Genomic DNA, 17,759 nt, shown 5'->3' with positions numbered 1-17,759 from the left:
ATGACCACAAATCCCTCATGTAACTTCCAAGAATGGCAAAGCTCAGGTTGTAGGCAGAGCTGCAAGGCCAGCTTCAGAGCTTTCTCATTTAAGTGCCCCTGACCTCAGATAGCCTGGCCTTTAAGGTGTCATAGTTTATCCCCAGAGAGTACTCAATGGGGACATGACAGTTTCTGAGATCCCAGATCCTCCATGTCCACAGGGATGTGGGAGAGAGCAGTCTGTCTCAGGAGACCTAGGTCCCAATGCTTCAGGCCTCAGGAAAGAGCTAGAATAAGAATTTAGTCCTTGGTGAAGAGACGGACAACCCTAGGAGACCTGAGTAGGAAAGCACTGAGTACGGGATGCAGGATTAAGGATCTCCCTGCCCAGGATGGGATATTAGCAGACATTTTGTAAACAGAAGCCCCTCGGTTTCTGCACTGGAAGGAATAGTCTTCACCAAAAGTACCTTGAATAAAAGAATGAACTTTTCTCATAGGTGTTGTCCCAGGATAAAAAGCAAGGGCAGGAAGATCCCTATTAAAAGCCTACACTTTGTCAGCCTCTGTATGGAGCCCAGGCTCAGGTGAAGACAGAGTTGTCTTCGTGGCATTGGGATACTGAAGTTCAGGAGGGCATGGTCATCGTGGGCCTGATCCTTGTTCTCTGGTTGGCACATCCTTTGTGGAGGATAGTCTCTATTTCTTATAATGCAGGATATTTATTCTTTTCAAATCTTTGTTTCTTCTGATAGCTGAGTGATATCTTCTGTCTTTGCTGAATTTTGGGTCCATATTTTGGAAATTCTGGAAATCTGGGCTTAGAGGAAGGAAGGAAGGAGTCAGCTTTACCTTATATTGAGGGCCTACTTGGGCTTCACAGAGGTGAGCAAGGCTCAGGAGGGAGGCTGACAGTGAACATCCACCCCCATCACAGCTTCATTGTTCTTGCTCAGATGCCATATTTTTAAAATACTTTATTTTTTTTCATAATACTGTCATTACAAAAAAATACAAAAAAACTACTATAAAAACATTCAAGGGCTTGTCAAAGTGAGAAAACCTAAAAACCCCATCCCAGAACCTGGCTGAAGCAGTCTTACCCTAGCTCCTTCACTATTTGACCTTTATACAATTGTGGGATTGGGGTGGGGTCACACAGGCATCAAAGGGCTAGAAATTCCCCACGCAGCCTCCATGAAGGGTAAGAAATAAGTAGCTTCATATATCACAAAAATGGGATTTGGAAGTTTAGGGGTGGCTAAGCCCTGAGTTCAGAGGTGTGGGGAGAAACCTGTGACCCTGAATCTCTTGGTGGGGAATAGCTGCCACCTGACCCCAAAGCCCTTTCCCTTCCTGATGAAGGTTGGAAGACAGACCGTGCCCTCCACTTCTTAGCCTTAATATAGCAGGTCCCCTCCCCTTCCTCTACCCTTGCACATTCCTGGGAGCAGCAGGGAGGACAGAACTTCCAGCTCTGCAGGGTCTGGGCAGGGTAGCTGTCAAGAAGGCTGCTGAGGGTCCCATTCACTTCCCTGCCCCAAATGAAAAGTGTCTCGTGCTCAATGGCCCGGTTCATGGGTTACGGACCTTCCCTTCCCATCTCAACCCTGGAGAGGCACACACAGCTCTAGGTGTGTGTTCTGTGTGCATGAATGTGTGTGTGATAACCTTGGACACTGTGGATTTGAGGGTGGGAGTGGGGTGGGAAAGCAGTGCCCATTTTATCCTCCTATTGAGGGAGGAAGCTGAAGGGAAGGGAAGGGAGAGGTATTAGCAAAGCTGAAAGGGGAAGGAGGACATGCTATTTACAGGCGTGGACAAGGAATCTCTATATCTTCAAGTAGCACTCAGGTCATTCTCCAGCCACTGGAGTGGGAACTGGATTCAAAGGTTGTGACATGAAAATTGACCCCTGGCCTGGGCTAGCTCTCCCCACCTCCCTCCCACTCCCCCAGGGCAGCCCAGCTTTGAAAGGGATCAGGGATAGGAACATTTCCCCTGAAAACCAGTGGCTTTTTTTTGTTTTTTGTTTTTTTGCACTTTAGAAAACGTTTGCCAGTGTCCAGTGGACATCAAGCTGGGTGCACAATGGATGGGGTGAGTGTAGGGGGTATTGCTGTGGTAGACTCTGGGTTGGCTAGGGCAGAGCCTAGGAACAAGGTAGGTGCTGCTTAAGGATCTGCCGTGTCTGTGGTGTTAATCTATCTGGGAACCGAACTTTGAACTCGACAATGAGATCTCCCCGCTGGGTGGGCACCTTGGGGAAGGGAAGGCCTTCCCCACGGAGTCTCTTCACGGTGCCTGGCTTGATGACATCATTGCAGGGCAAAGGGATCACTCGGCCATCAATGGTGGGAATGTTCACGGTGCAGCCGCACAGCGCCTAGGGAAAATTAGAGAATGAGGAAAATGTAGGGTAGAGTGATTGGAAGGGAGGAAAAGTAAAAGTGGGGAAGAAAAAAATTTCCATCACTCCCACCCCCTTCCCAGTAAAAACATGATCTGATCCAGGCCCTACCTCCTTGAGGCTGATCAGGGCACTGTAGAGCACGTTGGTACCATCTCGGCGGAAGTGTGCATGGGGCTTGTCTTTGAGCACAAAGACGATGTCGGCAGGGATGTTGTCAGGCGTGGCATCGCCCTCTTTGGGGAAGGTGATCTTGGTGCCTTCCTTCCAGCCACGCTTGATGACAATATGCAGGATCTTGTCTTCGGTGCGCACAGTTCGCCCGTCAGGGTTGAGGCGCCGCCTTGTGATCTTCATGCGTTTGGTGGAGCCGTGGTAGATTTCCTCCAGGGACACCCTCAACTCATGCACCACAGGTGGGTCCTGAACCTTGCGCCGAGGGTACAGTGGTTCTGGGGCTCGCCTTGGACCCCTACTCAGCCCATTGAAGCCAAAGCGGCCAAAGGCGCCAAATGGGTCATCATCTTCATCCACATCCATATCATCTGGGTCAAAGCCACTGAAGGGACGAGCCGAGCGACTGCTGGCAAAGAAGATATCGAAGGGGTTGGAGCCTCCAAAGAAGGAGGCAAAGGTGGCATGGGGGTCTCCATGGAAGGTGTAGTGAAAGGAGCCACTGGAGCCACCTGAGGAACCGCCGCCAGTCTTCAGGCCTGGAGGAAGAAGAAGTTAGGGGCAGTGTGGCTGGTCTCTCTGCCCCACCCCAGTCTCCTCCCCTTGCTCTCTAGCTCCCAGTTCATCAGCCTAGAGAAAGAACCAACCTTTAACTCCCACACAGAGAGGGCTGGCCTAATAGAGTAAGAAAAATCTCTGGCAAGATTAATTTCTATTTTTCTATATGCTTAATAAGGCACATCTTGAGGTTCAAAGAGGCTGAACAGCTAAGACTAGAAGACTTGTAGGATGCAGCCTCCAGTGCTGTAATCTCTCACTAAGCCTTGAATGGCTGGCCTGGGGTCATATTACAAGTCATACCTGGGTCCCAGATTTACTTATCTCCAAAGACAGAGCAAGAGGCAGTCGCAAAGAATCTGATCATCCAGGGGGCTAGTAAGTGACTTGTCCTAAATAAGGTAGGGGTATCATCAAGGAGGAAGTCCCCTCTCAGTCTACTTCAAGCACAGTTTCCTCTTTCTCTGACTCCCACCCAAATGGGAAATCAGGAGGGCCCTTAAAAGTAGGAAAGATCATTAGCCTGGAGAAGAGTTATTTCTCTACAAAAAGTTTTAAAATGGTTCGTTCCCACACTCAGGGCTCACGGTGTTGCACAGCTCCAAGGGGTACCATTCACACAAGGGACAAGTGTAGACTGTGCAACACCCTGGAGTGCACAACACCAAGCTTTCTCCCCATACCTTATGTCAGAGCAACCAAAGTGCATGAATGAACTGGAACATTGCAGTGGCGACCCCAGTGACTCTCTCTGGAGTCAGGTTCTATCTCGGGGCTCAGATTCCTGGAGGCAGTCTTCATGGGGCATGGTAGTGATGGTGATGGGAGTAGCGGGGGGGTGGGGCATGTGTGGGGAGGAGTGAAGAAGGAGGTTAACACTGAGAAATGATCTAGGGTATATAGACTCAGGGCTGGGGCCCTGGCTAGGGGAAGGGACTCTTCTCTTTGGGGCCTTTATCTCGATATTTATTGGCTGTGGAAGCCTGAGCCTGAATTAGCCTCTTATTTCCTGGGCCCACAAGAGGAGATTTGGGTTTCATTGAAGAGGCCAAAAGGCAAGCAATTCAGTGACTTGTAACAGCTGCCTCTTCATCCTTCCTAAGACTCAAAGTCTGTTCTTTCCTTCTACTGGGGGTCTGAGTGTCAGGTGAACTCAAGAAGCTTGGCAGAGCTCAGTGAGAGAAATTGGTCTGATGATGACAGGAGGGGGTAATTTCTCTGCAAGGATTCCTGCTGTACCACTACTACCCCCTTTTCAAGCTGGGAACAACTTGTCCCCAGCCAGGGTGCACACAGAGTCTATATTCACAACTGTTCTGGCTGGCTACTGGGGAGGGGGCAGGGCAGACAGAAATACAACCCGCATTTCCAAAGCTGCTTCTCCCTTCCCAGGCCCTGGATGTCTCCTTAAGGTTGTTCTGTATCCCCAGGAACCCTCCTGGGGTGTAGATATGTGTTAGAACCAGTGTCTGGACCTAGGGCCCAAGCTTTGCCCTTCACTTAGGTTTGGTTTTGCAGAAAGAAGTCTACCAGCTTCTCTGGTGACTCAATGATAAAGAATCTGCCTGAAGTGCAGGAGTGCAATCCCTGGGTTGTGAAGGTGCCCTGGAGAAGGAAATGGCAACCCACTCCAGTATTCTTGCCTGCCGAGTCCCGTGGACAGAGGAGCCCGACTGGCTATAATCCATGGGGTCACAAAAAACTTGGACACAATTTGGCAATTAAATAACCCAGTTCCTACCTTTTCCTAATCAAGATGAGGCCAAGCAGAGGAATGAATGCAATTCCTAGACAGGTCACATGGTGGCATGGTGTCTGCACTGCTTTCCTTTTCCCCACCACTACCCCTCCCATCTCTCTACCCCAGAGAGAAACATTTCTTAGCTGAAAGAATACTGAGGATTCCAGCAACTGCCTGGTGAATCTGGGAATTGACAAGTCTAATAGGTGAGGAGGGAATAATGGAAGGAACTTTGGCATGGAGAATAAGAAGAGAGGGTTGGGAGGACTCGGGTGTACAGACGATTGGGTCATGCAACACAAAGCAAGGGCTGGGGAGAGGAAAAGAACATTCTTTTGAGTACCTACTCTGTGTCAGGTACAGTACCTATCATTAATTTAATGATAATTAAATCAATTAATTAATTTTGAGACTAGAATGGGGAGACTGAGGAGGAGAAAGTGGAAGAAAGGTGGATGCCACTGGGGAGGAAGGGCAGTTCCTCCCGGAAAGGAGAGTCCTCAGCTGTGACAATGTCTCTTAATATAGCCTGACAGGTGCTTGTGGCTGGCGGGTGGCAGGCGGCCCTGAGGGGCAGGCCCAGAATTAGCAGCTACATCATGCCCGTGGGATGTGCTGGGAGGAGCCGCCCTCTCAGAGGCTTTATTTGGACCTTTCCTGCCACCCTGTGCGTGGCCACCAGCTACCCCAGGGAGAGGGCAAGTTGCCAGCAGCAGTTCCCGTTCCACTCTTGGATCCCTGCCACTTCCTCAGGGAGTCGAAACTCTAACTCTGTTCTGCTGGCCTGAAGTGGGCAGGAATTGGGCAGGGAAGGGGACCACCATCTCTAGCTCAGAGCTCCAGTGGTTAATTCCCTGGCTGCTTAAGGGCCAAACTTTTATGCTGATGATTGTAAATGCTCTGTCCTCAGAGAGCCACACACTCCCTTTCCTAACCTTCCGCTTCAGCCAATGAAGCAGCAGAGACTTCAGGCAGGACTAATAAGGCTGGGAGGGAAAGAAGGGCGGGGAAGGCCTCTGGCTCTAGCTTCTCTAAGGCCTGAACTTGAGGAGGGAGAGGGGCAGAAAGGCAGGGAGAGGGATGGGGAGCTGAGACTGGGGAGTGGGTGGTCTCTTCTTTCCTCTGGATGTCAGTACTGGGAACACTCATGCCTCTCACCCTTTCTCAGTCTCCAGTTCCCTGCTTTGAGAACTAGGTCACTCTGGACCCCCAACAAGGACAGATATCCAGTATCAGGCTGGGGCACTGCCCTCTTACCTTCCTCCCCATACTGGTCATACAGGCCCCGTTTCTTAGGGTCACTCAGCACATCATAGGCCTCTGCAATCTCCTTAAACTTCTCCTCAGCATTGGGTTCTTTGTTCTTATCTGGATGGTACTTCAAGGCCATCTTTCGATAGGCTTTCTTGATCTCATCCTCGTTGGCTCCAGACGGGATCCCAAGAATCTTGTAGTAATCCTTTCCCATCACAGCCACTGGACCGGCACTGGTCTCCTTGTTTCTGAAAGAAACCAGAGCTGATCCTTGATACCACTGTTCCCTTCTACCCCGGTCCTATCCTGATGATCCTGAAGTTCCTAAATGACTCACTGTGTAACTTTCAGCAGGTCATGCCTGTTCTGTGGGCCTCTGTCTCTCCATCAGTATGATGAAAGGTTTGGACTAGAAGATCTCTTCCAGCTCTGACATTCTAGGATTCTATGATTCTTTCTTTAGCTCCTGGGTTTTCCCAACAGGAAGCTGGGGGCTGTGGCCCAAGTCTTGGGGCTATTCTAAGGCCTAGGTCCTTGGGCCAGACTGAGGACCCCCATGAGCCCAGCTGAGTGAGGCGGTACCATGCACTGACAGATCCACACACAGGAGCTGGCCAAGATCAGCGTACTGGGTGAGGTCACCTGAGCATCGTGGTCTCCTACGCCATGCCTTAGGCATGGTGCCCAGGCTAAGGGCAGCTGGGGCAGTGGCCCAGGGGACGGGCCTGGGTCTTCAGCCAGATGCCTTGGCGAACCAGGCTGAGTCAGGTGTGGGTGCCTGAATTCCTCTCTGCCATTGGAGACCCCAGGTCTTCCTACTCCCACTCCCCAAACTATGCTAAGCCTCATGTGTGATTCAGATCAGAGGATGACTAACAGCCTTGGAAACTGCTGTTTCTAACTCCCTCATTAGCAGGAGGGTGACACTGCCCTTCTAACCAGGGCAACAGTTTGCTTTACTCGTTTCCCAGTGTCTACACACAAAACTGTGTTTGAAGACATGTTTGTGCTGCCTAAGCATCAGTGTTAGTGAACAAAAGCATCCTAGGGTAGGGTCTTTTTAACCTTAGTTTTTAGGAGACAGTTGGGCACTAACCAACATTTCCTCAATACCTTTTCTACCAGTTCTTCTCTCTCACCTGCCCAATGGTTTAGAATCTGGCCCAGTGCCAGTTCCACACTCCTTTGATAGTCCTTTGCATGCTGTTTGCAAGGGTATTTGCTATTTACATGAGGGAGAAACACAGGACTCTAATTCTTTCACTCTAATCTCCCTCCATCAATGTCTCTGTGGTGGATATGAAGGAAGGGCATTTTCCTGTAGCTAGAGCTATTTGGGTGAATGACCAGAAGCCATTCTCCGACCCAAGACTTGGCCAACCCCTGTCAAAGCCCAGAGTCTTTCTAGCAATGTCCTGGGCTGGCAGCCACAGCTGAGGCCTGCTTTTCTGCCTCTGACTGCTTCAGAGAGGTATACAGAGTTTCCTGGCAGGAGTAAGGGTTATAACGGGTAAGGGGAGGCCTCAAGGGCTCAGGTAGACAAGGTCAAGAGCCCTAACTCCTGCCCTCACAGGGCCTGTTACAGGTGGCTGGGTTGACTCATTGTTCTGGGAGTCATCTCACTCTGATGAAGAGAAGGCTCCATTAAGGCGGGTACTCCCCCTTCTCCCTACCAGCATGTCATGCCTGGTGGGGGGAGGCTGCAGTTGGGGGAGGCAGAAAATAAAGAGCATCTGGGGGAGGGCAGCCATTTTCGGAAGCAGCAGTAAAAGCCGTCTGAGAGGGAGCTGGGGGTGGTCTGCCACCATCTCTGCCTCAGCCCACACTTTCTTTCCCCTGAAACTGGAAAGGAGTCCTATCACACCAAGAGGGTGCCCCCAGAGAATTATAGCAGCTTTTAGGCTGAGGGTGAGTGGAATGGCTTGGCACTGCTCTCACCCTCCCCTCGCTGTCCCTGCATTACCTCTTCATACAGCCAGTTTCCTTCCTGGTAACCACCTGCTTGCTGTTCTAGACCTATCATTCTCTTGCCTCCACAGACATAGGGCAAGCTCTTTCAGGAATTGCCTTTTTTCTTTCCTCCCTTCTTCCCTCCCTCCCATACCCATGAGCCACATGTTGGAATGACAAAGGAACCCCATGGCGTGGCACTGCCTTGGATGGAGAGAATGAGGAGGCTGTTAATGTAGAGGCAGGAATGGAAACTGAGAAATAGCAAGGGGGACCGGACCAGGAAAGGGGAATGGTTGATACAGAAAATGAAGTACTGAGGGAGGGGGATGAAGGATGACAAATGGAAATATCTTTTATTGCAAATGGCTTACCAATGGGCTGTAAAGAGTTGAAATACTAGAGGAGGTATTTGTGGAAGATGGATGCCTGAATGGTTTGGTATAGGAGATGAATGACAAGGGGTGCAGTTCATTCAAATGTAAGGGTGGGACAGAGGGGGGTTATTATATGTAATTGGGGATGAGATGAGATGGAGGAAGCAGATAGGCAATGGAGGGGGATATGACATGAAGAATTTGACTTGGTATGGGTATGAGTGCCCTTCTCCAGAAGGACTTACCGAAACTTTACAAACCCATTCAGCGTCCACGCTCGAAGTTTTAAGGGCTCCAGCTGAATTTTAAACATCAAGCTGGCTAAGAAGTCTTCTCCCCAGAAGTGTGGGAAGCTCCGGAAAGCTCCTCGGGCCTGTAGTGGGGGTGCTGCTGGGGATGGGCAGGAGAGCACTGTGCGCTTAAACATGCCCAGCCCAGCCCCTCACCTCGGATCGCTCCACCGGAGCCCGCTTGGAAAGCTGAAGCTCTGGAAGCCACCTCCTCAGGGTCTTGGGCACTTGCCCAGCAAGCCTTGTCCGGTGCAGCAGGAGCTGGACCTGATCCCCAGGTGTGGAGAGTGAAGGGGTAGGGTCCAGCGATCACCTGCTCTCAGGTGCGGCGAGGTCTGGCTGATTGTGAATGGCTGTATGGCAGTGTGACAGTAAGGCTGGCAGTGCGAAGAGCGTGTGCTTGTGAGTGGCAGCGTGTGCACCTGTGACAGGTGTGATTGTCTGTGAGGGCCTTAGAGGCAGTGTGTTCTTCTCTCCTCTCCTGGGGAGGAGCAGACCCCAATCCCCAAGAATCTACTCAATGAAGTCACTGAAGGGGAGTCTCCTCCCTCGCAGATGGGCGGGGTGGGGCGGGACAGAGCTCGGCTGGGACAAAAGGCGCGGCGGGGAGAGGAGCGGAGGAGAGGGGAGGGGGCTCCTGCGGAGGAGGGTGGTCGGTGATGTCACCGGCGCTGGCTGACTGGGCTGGCTCGGAAACGCCTCCGCAAAACCCAACGCGACCCGGCTCGACCCTCCCCCGGCTCAGACGCCTGCTGCCCCCTCTAAGAGGGTCGTGGACATCAAGCACCTTGTAGACTCCAAGTCCCCACACCCCCGCGGCGGAAGAGTCGCTGGGCCCTCAGTGTCCCGCTCCCCGCTCCCCCCGACTTTAGGACCCCTGGCTTCGCGTCGCCCCCATCCCCACCCCCGGGACCCTCGAGTCCTAGCTCGGCGCCCTCACCGGTGAGGAGCTGCGGGCGCCGCCGCGGTCCGTCAGACAGCCGCTGCCCCCTCCCCCGGCTCTGGCTCCGCCGCCTCCACTAGGGACAGGAGTCGCCCGCCCGCCGGCGGCAGACAGCCGGCCCGGGAACCCGCCCCCACAGCTCCGCCTCCGTACTGCCCATTGCGCCGTCTGCCCGTCACTCAGCTCAGCCTCTGTTGTAATTGGACAGCTTTCAACGAGTGGCTCTGTGGTAGCCGTCCCTTCCTCCGCCCCTGTCACCCGGCCACACGCGCACACATTCCAGGCAGTGATTGGTATGAGTCTGATTGGTGCACTCTGAAATCAATCAACCACACCTCTTCGCTATCTCGTCATGTCATTGGTGAAGGGGACAGAGGGCGGCAACTCTTCGCGCCCTTTGATTTTATTGGTTGGTCAGTGGGGCTTAGACCCGAGTCGGGGGACAACTATTTTAGTCCAATCTCCGGTTTGAGAAGGAGGGACGTACTGGCCGCTGCTCGAATCTCGGGAGAACCTTCTGGAACCCCTGCAACGTCAAAGGCAGCCTTAAAGGAAAACTGCGCCCACCAGTTGGCGGTGACTCTGGGCATTCTTTCCTTTCTTCATTTAGGAGAGTAGGGGAGAGAATAGTGCACCCTGGGAGGTGTAGTCCCTGGACCAGGGTCAAAAGGTCATTCCTTCTTACCTGTCTTCCATTGAACCGTGAACTTACCTAGCCCTGACCTGATTTAGCTTTACCTTACCGTGACCCGGAGTTGACCTGATGTGACCTAACTGAATCTCAGAATAGGCCCGGTAGATGTGCATAGTACTCTTCTGCTCTTTCCTTTGTAACCTGGTGCTGCTAAGTCGCTTCAGTCGTGTCCGACTCTGTGCGACCCCATAGACAGAAGCCCACCAGGCTCCCCCGTCCCTGGGATTTTCCAGGCAAGAACACTGGAGTGGGTTGCCATTTCCTTCTCCAATGTGTGAAAGTGAAAAGGGAAAGTGAAGTCGCTCTGTCGTGTCCGACTCTTAGCGACCCCATGGACTGCAGCCCACCAGGCTCCTCCATCCATGGGATTTTCCAGGCAAGAGTACTGGAGTGGGGTGCCATTTCCTTCTCCGTGTAACCTGGTAGTTCCCCACAATTTTAGCACTTCCATAATTCCCTTTCTGAGTCCTCTTTTTATCCTCTGTATGTTTCCCTCATTCGTTCCCTCATGAGTAGCCCCTTCTCAGCAACCCCCATGATACCCATTAAAGTACTTCCTATAATCTTTCATCTTACTTCCCTTTTGAGTTCCCATTAAGGTAACACATGTTTTAGACCCATTTGACTTTCCTCCCTGCAGTAGCAGTGGCCACATAGAATCTCCTGTCTTTCGCCCATGATCTTTTGCCTTACTCTATTCTTGCTGCTGCTAAGTCACTTCAGTCGTGTGCGACTCTGTGTGACCCCATAGACGGAAGCCCACCAGGCTCCCCCGTCCCTGGGATTCTCCAGGCAAGAACACTGGAGTGGGTTGCCATTTCCTTCTCCAATGTGTGAAAGTGGAAAGTGAAAAGTGAAAGTGAAGTCGCTCAGTCGTGTCCGACCCTTAGCGACCCCACGGACTGCAGCCTACCAGGCTCCTCCATCCATGGGATTTTCTAGGCAATAGTACTGGAGTGGCTTGCCATTGCCTTCTCCGACTCTATTCTTAATCCTTATCTATTCTCATGAGCTCCCCTATCCTAGTCCCCCTTTTAATCCTTCATCTCAGCTCCACATGATCTTCTTTCTTAACACCCTCATAATCTCCCATTTCAGTACCCCCACCCCCATTAATTCTCAGCCCCAGTGTCCCCGATATTCAGAGCAGGCAGGGCTGCGGAGGCGGTTGCCAGCGGAAGCCGACGCTTGAGCAGACACGGTGCCTGGCGCCCACGTCACTGTCTCCCAGGCCCATCTGTGCTAGAGCGAGCGGGGGTGGAGAGGGGGTAATCCAGGGGTGAAGAGGGGGAAGGAGTTCTTGGGGGCTCTGAGGACAAAGGAAGGGCCAGAGCAGAAGCTGTCACCTCTCTTCCCTTGTGGTTTCCCAGAGGCAGAGTGTGGACACCCATGAAGCCATGCAATCTAGATGGAGCTTGAAACTGAAGCTTGGAGAGCATCAATATCTAGGACACAGAACAGAACAGAACAGGAGGGAAGTCTAGGGGTCCTAAGGTCAGGTCTGCCTGTTCTCTACTATCTGGCTTTCTGGTTATCATGATGGGGATCCCAGGAATAAAGGGGTGTGAAGGAAGGAAAGGAAGTGTGGTAAGAGGAGGCAGGGTGAGGGGGAATAAGGAGAGGATGGAGGGAAGATGGGGTAAGGGAGCAGAGGAGTAGAGGCAGGGGAGAACAGGTGTCGGGGGTGGGGACAGGAGGGGGAAGATGGGTGAGGGAAGGGGAGAGGAGGGAGGGGAGATGGGTGAGGGGGTGGAGGGAGGGGAGATGGGTGAGGGAAGGGGAGAGGAGGGAGGGGAGATGGGTGAGGGAAGGGGAGAGGAGGGGGTAAGAAGGGTGAGGGGGTGGAGGGAGGGGAGATGGGTGAGGGAAGGGGAGAGGAGGGAGGGGAGATGGGTGAGGGAAGGGGAGAGGAGGGGGTAAGAAGGGTGAGGGGGTGGAGGGAGGGGAGATGGGTGAGGGAAGGGGAGAGGAGGGAGGGGAGATGGGTGAGGGAAGGGGAGAGGTGGGAGGGGAGATGGGTTGAGTAGCAAAGTGATGGGATAGAGCGATGAGGTGAGAAGGCATGAGAAGGGGAGGGGAGGCTGGGTGGTGAGTGAATGAAACAGTGTGACATGGAGGTGGGAAAGGGAGGGTGAGGGGGCTCAGGACTGGTACTGGCTCCTTGTATCCAAGGGCTCTCAATCTTCCACCTCCAGATTCATGGGGGCCTGGACTGTGGGAGGCTCTGCTTCTTCCTATTCCAGTTCTGTCTGTTTTGCCTCCTCCAGCCTTGCCTGTGCCAACACGGAGGCAGAGTTTAGTCACCGGCCTTTACCTGGTCCCAGCTAATGCTAAAGTGTAGGCTTAGACCTTCAAGGGGGCAGAGCTGTGCCTTCAGTTATTGGTGGCACAGATTCTGTTGTTTGCCGAGTTTGCAGTTGCTGTCCTGTGTCCCATTGTCCTGGGTATCAGGTGTGTGTGAGAGGAACCAGGGGTGCCTCAGGGTGTGGCAAAGGGTGTGAAGAAGTAGGCTCTGAAGGCAGACTGTTGACCTTGTGAGGTTGCTTACCATATCAGCGCCTAATTTCCTCGTTTGTAAAATGGAGATAGAAAACAGCCATACCGCATAGGATTGTAGTGAGGGTTAATTAAGGTGACACATGTAGTGCTGACAGCTTGGCCTGCAGTTAATGCTAAAGGAAGTTAACTTATTCTATATGTTCACAGATATCTGGATATGTGAGTGCATCTATAAACGTTGGAGTCTGGAAATTATTTGTAGTGTTGTTTATCATGCGATTTATGAGTGAAAGTGTATCTGTTTAATGATTTTTGCATGGTACTGTGCTTGATTCTGTGTTATTTATTGTAGGTATGTGATTTTGTGTTACTGTACATATATGATTAAGTGTAGGCCTGTGTCTGTCTACATGGCAAAAAGTGGATGAAATAAGGCTTCATGGCTGTTGATACACTGACACTGTCTGCCTTTGTATGCAGGCATCTGTGATCTTGTCAGTTCCACACACCCCCAACTCACCCTCTCTCCCTCTGGAGACGTCACGACCGTAGATGTCCCTCATTTCCTCACCCTGAGGGAACCGGAACCGGGGGCAGGGGCGGGGGTGGGTGCCAGTGAGGAGGTGTTTAGACAGGAGCACATGTTCCCTCCCAGACTGTGTATGGGAGGGGGAGACCTCTCTCACGTATATCCTGAAGGCTCTAGAGGAAGTGCTCCCCCCAGCCTGTTCTCAGTTCCCTGTCTTGTCACCATGGCAGCAGTTGCCAGGGGCTCCCAGGGTTGCTAAGATCTGGGTGTGGGAGGCTGCCAGCACTGTTGCCAGTAGAAACAGAGAATCCTGGGGGAAAGGAAGACTACCCCCACGCTGCCGGCTTTATGCAGTGACAGGACTGTTTCTTGGACCTCTCCTGTGTCCCAAAATTGTTCCTATAATTTGTATGTGGCAGTACTAGGGTTGGTGGGGGCTTTAACAGGAAGCTGGAACTAGAATACTGAAATTCACATTCTGAGGAGAAAAGGGGCTCTAGCCTGGCTATTCCTATCTTTAAGGTTGGGAGGCTCTTAGAAATTAGTGACTTCCTTATTCTTTCCACCATCACTTGTTCTTCTCCCCTGGCAATATCTCTTCTTAAGTTCTCCAACAGCTCATACTTATATGATGTTTCACCTCGTATAGGAATACCATGCTGACCCCATTATCCACTGACTCCTTCCTGTAGTCAGACTGTTTGCATATCACCTGGATACATACTTCATGCTGAAACTTTAGCCAGAATTCAGTCCCGCAATGAGCCCCAACTTTGGTCTCAGCCTGAAACAGTGATATTGGTCTGAGTCTTGGATCAGGTAGTTCCTCCATCCAGCCTCAGTCTAAGCCTCCTCCTAGATCTTTTCAGATGAGCCCTAATTTTGACACTGATACTTGAACACTGACCAGTCATCTAACTCCCAGGTACTTGTCCTTGTCTAGTGTCTCCCTGCCTGTGCTGAACCTACACTGACTAGTTGTTGTCATCTTGTTTTAGTCGCTAAGTTGTGTCCGGCTCTTTGTGACCCCATGGAGTGTAGCCCGCCAGGCTCTGCTGTCCCTGGGATTCTCCAGCAAGAATACGAGAGTGGGTTGCTATTTCCTTCTCAAGGGAATCTTCCTGACCCAGGATTGAATCCATATCTCCTGCTTAGCAGGTGAATTCTTTACCTGGGAAGCCCTGACTAGTACCATAAAAGTGCAAAGGGTTTTTTTTTTTTTTGCTTTGGGGTGAGAGAACAGTACTGGGAATGACCATCAGAGGGCGTGCAACATCAGGTTCTGAACGCATCTTCTCAGAGCCACCTGGAAAGGGGATAATAGGCGAATTGTGATATTGGATCTCTTCTCTCAGGTCAGGGCTCAGAGCTGGAGGCACAGCAGTTGGTCTAAGAGGTTGAACTAAAGAAATTAAGGCTTCCAGCCCAGCAATGCTGATGCTTTGGGATCATGTGGGTCTGTACAAGCATGGATCTCCCTATAGTTCAGCAGGCCTCAGGGCTGGGGTTACAGTGGAAGGTGCCTAATCACTTACTTGCATTGAAGGCCTCAAGAGACCTGGAGACCTGGGAAGGCATTTTACCCTCAATGTCATATTTCTGTCATATGCATGTACAGCTTCACTACCTTCCCTGGTATTCAATTGTCTTTTGGTCCTATTGAGCAGAAATCTGCCCCTCCTCCACCTTTGATCTTAGCGCTGTTTTTGAGGTCACATCAACCTCACTGGTCCCATCTACCAAACATCAGCCATCTGCATCCCTCAAATCTGTTCCTCTCAGGCCTTCATGGGTTCCTCCTCTGCCTTGTTCAGTTCCAGCTACTAAGACCATGTTCCCCTGGCTGTGGTTCAGTTCATGATTCCTGGCTCTGATTAGCTTTTTCCAGTGGTGCCAGTCAGCATACTAGCCAGCCCACGTCCCTCCTCTGACCCTTTCTTTCCATGTAGCCTCAGGTTACATCTTCACCAAGTGAAGACTGCATCCTTTGCTTTCCCTGATCTGCTAAATCACATCCTGTCTGTTTTGTACCTATTATAATTTTAAAGGAATGTTATTGCTTATTAAAAAACAAACAAAGATACTTGAAAGTAATGAAATAAAAAACATTTTGGCAATACCTTCTGAGTTTTAGGGCAATCCTTGGGCTTGGTAGTCTCTGTATTTGATGCTTCCTTAGATGGGACAAGGAGGGACTTAAGTGCTCACTTTAGCAGCACATATGCTAAAATTGGAACATTACAGAGATGATTAGCATGGCTTCTGCACAAGGATGACATGCAAATTCATGGAGCATTCTGTATTTTTGTTTTTGATGAGTATTAAAATGTAATAATGTAAAGTGAGTGTGTATATGAATAAATGAGTATATTTTTTAAAAAAAGAGGGACTAAAAATCCCTAACGGGCTTGGCTGTGACTTCAGCACTGTGGACAGAGGCCAATGGAAGTATCCCCAGCTATGCCTGGGAAGGGGGTGGTGCATGGAATGACACACACACAGCCTTCAGGGGCCAGAAATTCTTGCTGTTCACTCAGTGCCTTAGAGTGTACCAAGCTCTTTTCAGTTACCAATTTTATCCTGTCTTCACTAAACTATCAGCCTAGGAGGCAGACAAAATGAAGTGTTCTCCAGATTTTTACAGATGAGGAAACTGAAGTTTAGCAAGGCCAAACTCTAAACAACCCTACGAGTGGGGTGGGAGAGAGAACACTAATTACTCCATATTTAGCAAGTTTAGCGATCACGGCTCTACTCTGGCTCAAGTGCACTCCTCTTTATTTCTAGGGAAAGTCAGAGTGGGTGGAAGTTTTTGTGGAACCAAAGCTCCAGCCAACCCTGGGAACAAGTGGCGGTCGAGGAACAGAGCTGGGAGGGTCTGAAGTTCCAGTCAAGGCTGTCTGAATGAGAGTGGGGAAAACTTTCTTGTTATGAGGGCTCACAGAGGTCCAGCTTTCATGCCTTTTTTCTCTGTCCCAATGCTTGACTTCACTGAGCTTGGAAACAAGAGAAAGGATGTGCAGGATGTTATTGTGTCTCAGCGTGATGGACTTCTGTGGGAAAATTCCAGGAAGGAGCGGTGAGTGAAGGGGGTGAGTTGTGCAGGTGGTAAGAAATCCTCTGATCTGGGCTACATGCCTGGCTACCTATGTATGCCTGTTCCCTGGGGATGGAAGCAGAAGGTGCTGGACCATACAGCAACTTTCTTTGGGGTGTACTTTGACAGGCAGCACAATAAATTAAGAGCATGGGCACTGAAATCAGACTGCCTGACTCCCCTCCTTCCTAGATTCGTGACTGTGGAACCTCACTTTCACTTTCTCATCCGTAATACAAATCACATAGGATTGTGTTGAAGATTAGCTTATGCAAAGCACTGCCCAGTGCATCGTCGGCATGAAGTCGCTCAGTTGTGTCCGACTCTTTGCGACCCCATGAACTGTAGCCCACCAGGCTGCTCTCTCCATGGGATTCTCCAGGCAAGAGTACTGGAGTGGGTTGCCATTTCCTTCTCCAGGGGATCTTCCCAACCCAGGGATCAAACCCGGGTCTCCTGCATTCCAGGCCGACGCTTTAACCTCTCAGCCACCAGGGAAGCCCAGTGCATAGTAAGTGCTAAAATGTTAGCAATTACAGTTGATTCCTGAACAATGTGGGAATTAGGGGAGCTGATGCCCCTGCCACAAAAATCCTCATGTAACTTTATAATTGGGCCTCCATATCCCTGGTTCCACATCTGCAGATTCAACTGAGGATTGTGTGGTACTGTTGTACCTATTTATTGAAAAAAAAAATATGCATATAGTTGGACCATGCAACTTAATGGCCTCTGGTCCCTTGAGAGCCGTATTTGTGTTTGGGGCTCCTATGGTTTCAGAGTAGAATATCTGCCTCTGATCCAAAGTCTAGAGATGCTTTCACATCTACAGGTACTGGCTCTGTTCTTACCAGGCAAAAGGGATAATTGGGAATTTCATAGTCCTTTGAAAGTTTTTCCAGATCTTAGTTTATCCAACCTATCATATCACATTAAAACAGTTAGCAAAGATGGTGAGGAAACTCTCAGACCAAGGAGAGCCCAGACCAGGAGAAAACAGCCAATTAGTACTCCCCACTTTGTAGTTCAGCAGAAACTGGGAAGGGAATGTCTAATACTGGCCTGTGGTTTGTGTTTGGGGGCAACACACAGCAGGGAGGCTCAGAGGGCTTACCTCTTCCTCAATTTCTTCAAAAACTTTGACTTTTCTCTTCTGTGCCCCCATCTCCTCTGTGTCCATGGTGGAGCCCCTGCCTCCTCCCTACCCGCCCCTCCACCTGGCAACCTAGCTGTGGGCTTCCTGGAGGCTATAGCTGCTCCTG

At 50.9% G+C, this 17,759-nt stretch overlaps 1 protein-coding gene and 1 non-coding gene across 2 annotated transcripts; one reads left to right on the top strand and one right to left on the bottom strand.

Annotated features, from left to right (window-relative positions):
• Positions 1 to 610: 610 nt before the first annotated feature.
• Positions 611 to 8,872, bottom strand: DNAJB5 (DnaJ heat shock protein family (Hsp40) member B5). Its single transcript, XM_055426951.2, has 4 exons — positions 8,691 to 8,872; positions 6,122 to 6,366; positions 2,503 to 3,104; positions 611 to 2,367 (listed from the first exon to the last, which is right to left on the bottom strand). Exons 1-4 carry the CDS (start codon positions 8,870 to 8,872, stop codon positions 2,134 to 2,136), a joined length of 1,263 nt encoding a protein of 420 aa, XP_055282926.1. The 3' UTR covers positions 611 to 2,133.
• A 6,728-nt stretch (positions 8,873 to 15,600) lies between these two features.
• Positions 15,601 to 15,707, top strand: LOC129557688 (U6 spliceosomal RNA). Its single transcript, XR_008686280.1, has one exon. It is a non-coding gene; the product is annotated as a U6 spliceosomal RNA (small nuclear RNA).
• Positions 15,708 to 17,759: the final 2,052 nt, after the last annotated feature.

This window comes from Moschus berezovskii, chromosome 7 (assembly GCF_049115385.1).
Source record: "Moschus berezovskii isolate FMDL1 chromosome 7, NW_MosBer_1.0, whole genome shotgun sequence".
Taxonomy (NCBI): Eukaryota; Metazoa; Chordata; class Mammalia; order Artiodactyla; family Moschidae; genus Moschus; species Moschus berezovskii.
The sequence above is the reverse complement of the archived record's forward strand: the minus strand, read 5'-3'. Positions and strand labels throughout refer to the sequence as shown.

What these genes read in the sequence shown, in the direction of transcription:
- DNAJB5 (XM_055426951.2), bottom strand. Translation starts at nt 8,872, where the DNA reads ATGTTTAAGCGCACAGTGCTCTCCTGCCCATCCCCAGCAGCACCCCCA. An exon ending in TGACCAGTATGGGGAGGAAG is followed by an intron (nt 3,105 to 6,121) that starts GTAAGAGGGCAG and finishes TTCTTCCTCCAG; the next exon opens with GCCTGAAGACTGGCGGCGGT. An exon ending in CCCTGATCAGCCTCAAGGAG is followed by an intron (nt 2,368 to 2,502) that starts GTAGGGCCTGGA and finishes AATTTTCCCTAG; the next exon opens with GCGCTGTGCGGCTGCACCGT.